This window comes from Poecilia reticulata, linkage group LG6, assembly GCF_000633615.1.
Source record: "Poecilia reticulata strain Guanapo linkage group LG6, Guppy_female_1.0+MT, whole genome shotgun sequence".
Classification (NCBI taxonomy): domain Eukaryota; kingdom Metazoa; phylum Chordata; class Actinopteri; order Cyprinodontiformes; family Poeciliidae; genus Poecilia; species Poecilia reticulata.
In genome coordinates, this window is record NC_024336.1 from 4,327,959 (window position 1) to 4,338,919 (window position 10,961).

Genomic DNA, 10,961 nt, shown 5'->3' on the forward strand with positions numbered 1-10,961 from the left:
TTTTTGTTTAACTGTTGTTATTACATGTCTAAAACAAATAAAAAGATTTAAATATGTTTGCATCAGTGGTTTAAGTGGAAAATATTTCGTGCTTAATAGCCAAAGGTCCAGATTCGTTGAACAAGGGGCTGGTTTTTCCAGACTACTATTTACTTCACTGCATATGTTTTGAAGAGTTTTCTTTTTACTCCAAGTAGGATTTTTTATGAGATTAAAACTGTCATTAATCCATATTTAAAATATTGGCTGCCAAGTCTAAACAGTAAGCATGTTTGCTATAAATGTACATTATGAGCCAGAAACAATGGTGTAAAATAATGTCAAACTTCTGAACAAAACAAGAATTGCAGCCAAAGGTGGATTCACAAAGTATTGACTCAGTGCAGGGGGACTGAATACTTTTACACTCAGCACTTTTCAGTGTTTTATTTGTAAAAAAAAAAAAACGTTTTGAATTATTTATAAAAAAAAATCTGCTTCACAATTGCATACGACTTTGTGTTGGTCTTTAACATAAAATTCCAATGAAATATATTTGTTTTTGGTGGTAATATTACAAAATATGGAAAAGTCACTGTAAATTATGCTTATTTTGCCCTTAAGCTAAAGTTATCAGTAAAAGGTTGTTASTGAAGTAGTAGCTTCCTTTCACTCCTGATAACATGAGATAAAGATTGGCAACAAGATACAAATCCCAGAACAAGTCCTAGTTAAGTCTCCAGTCTTTAAGGCACAAATCTGAATCAAGTGCGAAGATTATATGACAGTATGACCCCAAGTCCAAATTTTCAACTCTAATCTCAAGATCATTTTCTTGTTCAGGTTGCATGTGTTCTGTTTAAAGATGCTTTGAGCGGCCTTTACTCACATGTGGTTGGTTTGGTGCCGTTGTGTCCGTGTCTGAAGTACTGTGGATTCTCTATAATGGGGATCCTGGACATGCCAATCACCACGGAATCTAACCCAACATCCAGAGCGCAGGGGCTTATAACGCCATGATTTACATGATGGAGCGGACTGGCAGAGTTTTCTTCCCCACTCATCACTGCTCCTGGGCCTGGAGAGAGATAGAGAGGAAGGATTTCATTTGGTAAGTATGTTCATACAGTGCAGGTAAATATCAGATTTGAGCTGTTTCTTCATTGGATAGGCTCTTTACGATGACAGAAAACATTTCCAAAGAAACACTTAAATATTAAAACAACTAAATAAATACTAAATAAAATTTATATTTATGTAGTATTAATTTAATTCAGAATGTTTAATAGTGAAGTTACAATAAAAGCAATATTTTATTAACAGTTCAAAACCAGTTTTTTATTTTTTCTGTTAACACACATTATTGATGACTTCATYGTGAAATGGACAATATTCACCTTTAATGATAAATTTGGAACGTCGTCCATACTTGTTGATCAGAACAAAGAGAACCACAAGGATTACACAGGCAAACACCGCCAAACCTACGGCCATGGAAACCTGCAGGTCAGGAAACATGTTGGTGAACCAAATCTGGAATTAATGTAGATACAGTATGTTTAACATGTTGTCCATGTTCTGCACTGACATGTTCAAGCAGAGCCACTTGATGGTATCTTGAACCTAAGGGCACATTCATTTAGAAAAAAATAAAACTAACATTCATCAGTGTTTTTAGACACGTCCACAAGAACAAAATGGCCATCATTCTGCTAAACCAAAATGTTCGCATCAGTGCGTTAAGTGGCGAAGAATAAGTGACAGTAGTCCTCTTAATGTCAAAAAATATGGACAAAAATATAGGTGATATTTTTATATTGATCTGTCCATCAATCTATAACTCAGTAGTTTTATGTTACAGAAATTATGAATACCACAGGAACAATGCTAGCTCTAAATCCACGAGTCAAATTCATGTGGATTTGAGTCAGGCCCATGTAATGGATGAGCTTTGTGAGCATGAAAAATAATACTGAAAAGCAAAAACAAAATTTTAAATATAACAGCAATTACTTTTAATCAGTTGCATTTATTTGAGTAACTTTTTGGAAAAAGATACTTTTAGGAGTATTACTTCATCGCACTTTTTGAAAAATACTTCTATGAAGTATCACTGCTCTTTTTGAGCAGAATTTCTTCGTACTCTAGTCACTGAACTTCATTGAATGAAAAACAAACATTTTTCAAAATTGCATCAAATACACACACTAACATACAGTTTATGGTAAAGTGAGAATTCAGTTATGAACACAAACTTTGCTGTTCTGAAGTGAGTGTCCTGGGTCTAAAGTGTGGGTCTGCACTGCCTTTTAGTCATTTCTCCCAAATCCATTTGTTTGAGCAGCTATATTAATACAGCAACTTGGCCAAACTGAGTTATAACTTATGAGATGACAGGTAGCATTAAAGAAACTGATACCTAGCATCTAAATTTTATGTTTTGAAAAACTGCCTTGATCAATATATTTTACAATGTCAAAATTTTGAAGTCTTGACTCTTTCCCTAGTGGAGGTTATTTAAAACACATTCAAAGTTTGAGGTRATGACATTTTACTTCTGTAACTAACCCCAAAAGGATCTTCCAAAGGTTTGTGAGTCTCTGCAGTTGGAGTTCCTGGAAAGAAAGGCAAAGTATTTCTGCTCAGAACTTCTGCAAGAATACTAATAAACTATCTTTATCTTTATACATTCAAATGCAATGAAAACTACCTATTTTTACTATCTAATTTTACAGAAACCTCAGAGGTTGTTTCTGGAATCTGCTACAGCTGATTTGTCAGTGGAGAATTTATGCCAATTCTCCACTGACAAAACAGAGGTCTTGACTCTTCACAAATCCTCTAGCTGTTTGAGCAATTGGCATTTCTTGGGCTTCTTTTGTTCTTTATTCTTGATGGCGCTGTGTCTTTGGTGGTTATAACCTTGCCTCTCTTGGATAACATTCAACCACATTTTGATACCTTTTCTGTTTATCCTGGTTAGGTTGATGAGTGAGTCTAAATAGTACTTCTTCTGGATATCATACAGCCAGATGTCTATAGACCCAGCTAAATGTCATACAGCCACACATGGCTGATGGCTGCTTCATTTTCAAAATTAAGCAATGGTATGACCGAGGGGCTCAGGCCTATATACTGATATGTATAAAAGACAGAATTAAAACATCCTCCCTTAGCAACTTTGTTCAATAAACTAGGGACAATCTTGTAATGACCTGTATTTTCCAGTATGACATATCATTGTGCCACAAGGCAAAAGTGAGAACAGTGACTTAGTAATCAGAACATTAATATTTTGAACCTGTGGCTGGAAATCAATGAGATTTTAATCTGCTAAACTGTCAAAACTAAAAAGTCCTGCAGAGGTTCATCCTAAGTTGCATATTCAATAGGCCAGAAAGAATAGCAACAGCAAGAGGAAAAAGAGCCAAAAATAGACAAACCGACTGTTCACCAGTCAGTTTCACAGCCCTGGTACAATTAGATGTTTTTTTTTTCCATTTAATAAATATCTTAGTGTCTGACATAAAATGAGACAGGTATTCTTAATCAGAAATATCAGCAAACAATTTAAAAGAAGAGCCAGTTTTGAAAATAATTCATCTGTCATGTCAAGATGATGGCATGCAGAACAGTTGGGGAAATAAACTTACTACGTCCACCACTACACCACTGAAACTACCTGACATGCAGTCCCTTAGCTTTGACATGGCTTAGAAATTTGTGCCAAAAACATAATATAGTAAGATTGACATTAGAAGGTACTTACCATAATCATAATCTGAATCCATTGAAGAAGCAAATAGATAAGACAATGCAAACTATAAGGCAATGTACAGACTCTACAAATATTTATATCAAGACAACAAAATGAGCTCTAAGTCATACCACCGTGATCAGTGAACGTACATGCAATTATATGTTATATAGTCTTTAAGGAGGTGAATGATCCCAGATTGGTTATTAATTTTAATTTTCTTTTAAAGAGAGCGATAGCACTGCTTGTAATGGGAACTGTAAAGTTGACAGGTGACTAAAGTGAAGTAACCTGCAGAAGTAACAAAAACTTAAGTAGTCTTCTATAATAAAAGGATCAGATSCCGTCAGCTGGGTTGACTGGTCGGACATATTAGTGTTTCTGAAGGTGGGAGTAATACACCATATGCTTTTTCTTAGGTTCAATACATTTTATGAAGTACTACTTTTCTAACGGTTTAGTATTAGTTATATCAATTACAATGAAATCAGACATTTCCATTCATGCACACATTCACAAATTGATGATGGCAAGCTACTGGATTGTAGCTATGTCTGCCCTGGTACACTTTGACAATGGTGAGGTTGTAATTTCATACCATTCTGACCACCAGCAGGCAAGGTGGGTCAGGTGTCTTGCCCAAGGACACAACGACAGAGGCGGGAGGAGTGGTAATTGAACCAGCAACCCACCGACTGCAAGGCAAACTCCTGCTGCCGTTGCCCCCGTTGTCCACCATTTCGTATACGCACAAAATGTGTGTATTCCTTTAAAATTCAGTTGTGTTAGTAACTATGGTAACACTTTATTTGAAGGGGGTGAATAAGACTGTCATAACACTTTCATAAACATGACATAACACCTGTCATGAACATGAATAAGCCTTCATGAATATTTATGACTGTCATAAACATGTCATAACACCCGTCATGAACATGAATAAGCCTTCATGAATATTTATGACTGTTGTCATAAAGTGTCATTCGGTAAATTATGACACTTTTAATACAAAGTTGACATTATTCAAAATGTCTTTGTTATGACAACTTGACATCAACCAAGAAAACTTTACCTTAATAACATAAAGATACCTAATTTTTAAAGTGCAATCAGTAATACTTTTATAACAAATTTATATCAGTAATCATTTCTTGGTTAATGTCAAGTTGTCATAAAGACATTTTGAATAATGTCAACTTTGTATTAAAAGTGTCATAATTTACCGAATGATGCCTTATGACAACAGTCATAAATATTCATGAAGGCTTATTCATGTTCATGACAGGTGTTATGTCATGTTTATGACAGTGTCATGTCAGTCTCATTCACCCCCCTTCAAATAAAGTGTTACMGTAACTATACATTTACATAACATTTACATAACAAATTGATGTTACATACATCCATCCATTTTTTATACACCCTTGTCCCTTAGCAGGGTCGGGAGGGTTGCTGGTGCCTATCTCCAGCTAAAGTTCTGGGCGAGAGGCGGAGTACACCCTGAACAGGTCGCCAGTCTGTCACATACAACTTGATTGTATGTTACATACAATCAAGTTGATTGATTGTATGTTTCTCAATGTTAAAGGAATACAAATATATAAACTGTATTAAGTTTCCTGCCATAAAAACAACAGGCATAAGCTCTGGATGTTACCAGCTTACCAGGAGGGGGCATTTCGAGGAAGTGTCCATACACTGTCCTGTTGACCTCACCCAGATAGTTGGTTGCTTTCAAAGTGTAGTTGCCATTATTGTAGTGCGTTGGGTTTTTAAAAAGAAGGCACCCCTCCAAGTCATCATTGTAAATATCCATATCTTGGCGGATGTACTCATTGTGGGAAATTTCCTGAAAGAATAGAATAGAATAGAATAGAATAGAATAGAATAGAATAGAATAGAATAGAATAGAATAGAATAGAATTACTTCAGAGAAGACCACATCCACCGTAAAGACACCGGTGGAGAGAAAACATCCCAGAAGCTCAAACTCCTCACAGGCAAAAGCCTCAAACTTTTTCCTGTGAGAACCACATAACTTTTCCCTTCTCTGGTGGGGGGCCGGAGTCAGTTTGTAACAGAAAAAGTGTTACACGTTTATCACCTGCGCTGCTAGAAATTGTTGACGGGGGTGGGGTTTTTAAGGTTAAAATTGTTTAGCGAGGGGGGGGGGGGGACTGTGCGCGATTCTCAATTGATTTTTACCCAGAAAGCACATGGGCAAAAACCGTTAGTGAAACGGTCACTGGGACTGACTAGTATATTCCATTGACTAGTATATTCATATGTTAACATAAAGGCTTGTTTTGAAGTATAAGTTGCTACTTACAGGCATTGCTTCGAAGAATTCGACCTGGAATGCGGCGTTCATAACAAACACGTGTGTTCATCTGCTCTATCGCTAGCAAACAACCGTACTGATTAAATAACATAAAAGTCAAGCAGTTCCCTAAAAGTCCAACAGATGGCAGCAATGCGCCATGCAAAACAAAACACCCACAGTTTACAGGACACACTTCCTGCTAAAGAGCCCCCTGGTGGTTGAAGAAAAATCCACATATAAACCGGAAAATACAATATATGAAAAAAAATCKGAATGCTCTCTGGTATTGTTCAGGGGGCCGGACCAAATGTGGCGGCGGGCCGAATCCGGCCCGCGGGCCGTAGTTTGGGGACCACTGCCTTAGAGCATTCCCATACTAGAAGGGAAACACCACACAGAGTCACCACACAGTGTACTTCCTTAGTAAGATCAGCCCAGTGGTCTAATAGATAGATGATAACTCTTGACAATAAAATCTGTCATACCTTATCTTCATGAAACCATCTTAAGCTTGGATGAGGTGAACCCCGAACAGTGAACTCTATACATGTGTCATGGCGGCGTTCTGGCTCCTTAAGCTTCTCAATGGACGGAGGAACTGAAGAGACAGGAAAAGAAGACCAGTGTTGAATTTAATTCACACAAATCTTTTGAAGTCATTTACACTCATAATAAAACATTCACTTGCCTTTATTTCTTAATTTATTTACGAATTTAAAGAATGATTTGAACAGGGATCATATGCTGGACACCACAGTTCTTGTTATTGATTTGAAAGGTTCCTGTTCTGGTCACTGTTTTGGACAGTGTGTCCTGAAAACCTTGTCAAGACAACAGTGAAAAACACATGCTTCCTGTCTACACAATGAGAGCTTGCTTAATGAGGATAACAAAACTTTGAACCACTGAAAATCTCAACTTTTTGACATTTAGCCACTCAAGAAAATTCAAAATAAATTATGGTACTTTCCAAATGTTTTTCACTGCAAACATTTCACTGATATAAATCCAAGCTGTTGAGGCAAATGTCTTCATTCATTTTCAGGAATAGGCTACAGAAATTATTTCTGGAATCTTTGAATTTGCTCAGAAAAATTTCTATAAAGTACTATGACTTGGAACATTTTCTGGTCAAAATGTGATATACTAATTCAAACATGAGTTTTGAATGCAAACTAATAAATAAATTATACTATAAACATATTTTTATCAGTCTATCCCATGTGGCAATTCAAACTTCTAATTCTACTTAGCAGTACAGTTTGTCCCCGTTCAACTCTGATACATATCAACTTAGTCACACAACTCTGAACACTGTTGGATCCTCAATGTGATCTCTGTGTCTGTCTTACATGTGTCAACTTACAGTGAACGATTAGGTGAACAGAAGCATTAGCAAAGCCTACGATGTTGTTGGCGGTGCAATTTAGCCAGAAACTGTTGTCCTCCCTTTTCACATTGGCCAGTGTTATGGTGATGGAGTGAATACTGTTGTATACTTTATCCTGAAGCAGAAAACAAGCACACCAGCAGGTTGATAAAAGCAACAAACCTCTGAAATATTCAGGATACACATCAAAGCTATACATTTAGCCCGATAACATTTATCTGGGTAAATGTTATCAAAGTGCAAATGTTCTGAGAGGTTTATGTCATGATCTGTGGTTGGTCGTGGTGAGGATAAATGCAACAATCCCAGGTTTACATAATAAAGATGATTTAATGAAGAATTCACAGACAAACTAAATCAAGCAACASGGGGAGAACAGACAGCAGACAGCAACAGACTTTAACAAACACACAACGTTTGACGAGGACCCGACAAGAGACAAAGACAACAGGTGGGTTTAAATACACAGGGAGGGTAATCAGGTAACTAGACACAACTGGGACTAAACACAGAAAACCTCAAAAATAACTACACAGAAAACACAAAACCTAACAGAAAACACAGAACCTAACAGTACCCACTCTCCCCATCTCAAGGGCGGCTATCAGATGCCCAAACAACAACAACGAAAAAAAATAAAAAATTCAAAAACAACAAGGGCGGGTGGAGGGGTGCTGAACGGGGGGGGCCAGAGTCCACTAGGGAACAAAACCAAAAACTCAGTCCAACAGAAAAAAAACCCACATGGCCAGGGCAGGACCTGCCGTGGAAAGTCTGGAGGCTGGCCACGGAGCAGCAGGCGGATTCCAGAAGGCGGGTCCAGGGGCCCCGGTGGGGCAGAAATCCACCTGCCGGGGCGGGCCATGCCACCAGTCGTGCTGCCTGACGACCCAGGGCCAGCCTGGCCACCTGGAACTCCATTACCATGGGGACTGTGGCGGTCGGAGACGGACGGGCTGTGGCGGCCGGAGAGAATGATGTTGGAGGCGTGACTGGAGCTGAGGTGGTGGAGCGGAAGAACGGAGCTGGAACAGGAGTAATGAATCTTTGCCTCTGTAGAAACTCCTCATGGAGCTCTTGAACCATTTCCAGCATGATGGGGTCTTCTCTGAACAGATTGAAAAAAATAACAAAAATCCTCCTCAAACTCGATGTTATAAATGTCCTTAGACCTGAGGAATGGGTAGACCGGTGGAGCCGCAGGGGTGGTTACTGGGGGCTGGGGTATGGGGGTTGATGCCAGTCTCTTTGCCCGGTCATAGTCCGACTCGAGTTCCAGTTCCTCCAGCAGCAGCGAAGAAGGCAGGATCTCTACATCCCTGTAGAGAACATCCCTGTAGAGATCCCTTTGTGCCAACTCCAGCTGCTGCTGGAGCCACGCCTCGTGTGCCCTTGTTACGTCCTCACCTCTCTGGTCGGGTCCTGCTGTCATGATCTGTGGTTGGTGGTGGTGAGGATAAATGAAACGAGCCCAGGTTGACATAATAAAGATGATTTAATGAAGAATTCACGGACAAACGAAAGTCAAGCAGCACGGGGAGAACGGACAGCAGACGGACAGCAGACGGAAACAGACGCTGACAAACACACAATGTTTGACGAGGACCCGACAAGAGACAAAGACAAAAGAGTTTATATGAGTATTTTCTTAAAAGGGAAAAAAAACTGAACAGACAAGCATTCGGTTGCCGTCTGAAAGCATAAGTGGGGCCCGAAGAAAGATAGTCAGAAACAGTTTTTTAAACTGGTATATTATGTTATTAACCTGATCTTAGAGCATACAGGCGCTGTGCTTAGTTAGAATGTGTCTTTTTTTAACCAAGTTTCTCAGAATGCACCAGAAAACATGTCCAGCATCTTACTTATACAGTCATCTCATCATCTCTGTCTTTTGTCTTTGCATGTATGTATCACATGCAGGGAGYGGAWTAATGATGGTCACAAGAAGTGACTCATCATTTTCAGAGAACAGCAAATTACCTAAGCCAATATTCTAAGTAAACCTGTAATGTTAAGAAAACTTAGAACCCAATAGAAATTATTTCAAGAGAGCTAAGTAAAGCGCCATGTTGCCTAGCAACAGCATTGAAAATTGAAAGTTCAGGAGATCTGAAAGGTAGAGTGGACCAAAATCTCTTCTGCATGTGTATGCAGGGGCACTGCCAGGAATCTTGGGCCCCATGACAAAAAATTAGAGTGGGCCCTCCCGCCCCCTGCGCAGCTGCTGTTACAATTTCTTGAGTCAATAATGTGACCCATAAAAAGTGTCACAATTGTAAAGGCTTGCAACTGCCTTGCTTTCTTTGGTTCCAATACTGATAAAATATTTACTGCTCATGAATTTTACATGCAACAGTYGACATACAGTATGCAAGTAGATTGTTTAATTTTTTTCTTAGTTTTAGATTACTGAAATATCTCTCCCCACGAGCAACAGTCAAAAACAATGTGCAAAATACACATAAAACATTCCATACTTCTCAAAAAAGGCTATGTAGTTGCATTTTATGCAAGCTGCAGTATGTAACTTTAATTAAAAAAAAAATGTTTTCTCCATATTTGTTAAAGCTGTCACCATGTCGTGACAGTTTGTTATGAGACAGATGAGAGCACTGGGAGAAAGCAGAGGAAATACAATTTTCACAGATTTCCTCACATACCATACTGTTACAACATAATGACAGTTTTAACAAATATGTGGAAAAAAAATATTTATCTAAAAGTTACATACTGCAGCTTTAATTTCACTCAGGAGAGGACGGGTCAGGAGGGACGTGAGTTATAACTGCTGCTGACTGACTCACCTGTTGTTGAGTGGTAAAAGGTACAGGGAACAAGTTAAATATACGAATATGTTGGTAATTTATTTCCTTAATTCATTAAATACTAGTGAAATGGAGGCAAACAGTAGTTTGTAGCTAAGCTAACTATGCTAAATGGTTGATAATCTCACACAGTCTACCCACCTCTCTTGGAGAAAAACTGGGTTATAAATTGACACTCTTGCCTTTTTCTCTCTCCCCCCCTCTCTAATTTGTTTTTGAAAACCTGATTTTATAACTTTTCTTAGCAGCATAGTAACTGGCACAGGTATTCGTGGCTGCAGCTTCTTACTGACTGCAGCTGCATACAGCTTCACTCTCAAGCCCAAGCAGCAATGAACCATTTTATGCAGACCGAGGGGGGAGTTCAGGGCAACAACGGACATGTGTTTTTTGGTCTGGGAGCAGTAACATTAAATTTTTACTACTAAAAACAATCTTTGATAATACAATATGATTAATTTTGTATTTGACAGGACCCCGACTTTTTAAATTCTATTTCTATGAACAAAATATAGATAATTAAATTGTGGAGGGCCCCCTGCTGGTCAGGGCACCTAGAATGGGGTATATGCCACGAGAGGTGGTGACGTATTTCCGTTTAAATTTATGCCACATAGATTGGTTCCGGGTCCTGCTTTCTCCTATTGTTTTTACCCAAAGCTGCAAGATCTGTACCATGAACAAGAC

General features: G+C 38.5%; 1 protein-coding gene across 1 annotated transcript in view; it reads right to left on the reverse strand.

The window, feature by feature from the left end:
• Positions 1 to 10,961, reverse strand: part of LOC103465767 (NT-3 growth factor receptor-like) — a 33,918-nt gene that overhangs the window by 6,460 nt on the left and 16,497 nt on the right. Inside the window, exons 7-13 of the mRNA XM_008410902.2 lie at positions 7,426 to 7,564; positions 6,545 to 6,657; positions 5,402 to 5,585; positions 3,749 to 3,760; positions 2,548 to 2,594; positions 1,377 to 1,479; positions 869 to 1,057 (exon numbers count right to left, since the gene is read on the reverse strand). Of these exons, the coding sequence (XP_008409124.1) occupies positions 869 to 1,057; positions 1,377 to 1,479; positions 2,548 to 2,594; positions 3,749 to 3,760; positions 5,402 to 5,585; positions 6,545 to 6,657; positions 7,426 to 7,564 (787 nt within the window). The remainder of the gene's footprint in view (positions 1 to 868; positions 1,058 to 1,376; positions 1,480 to 2,547; positions 2,595 to 3,748; positions 3,761 to 5,401; positions 5,586 to 6,544; positions 6,658 to 7,425; positions 7,565 to 10,961) is intronic.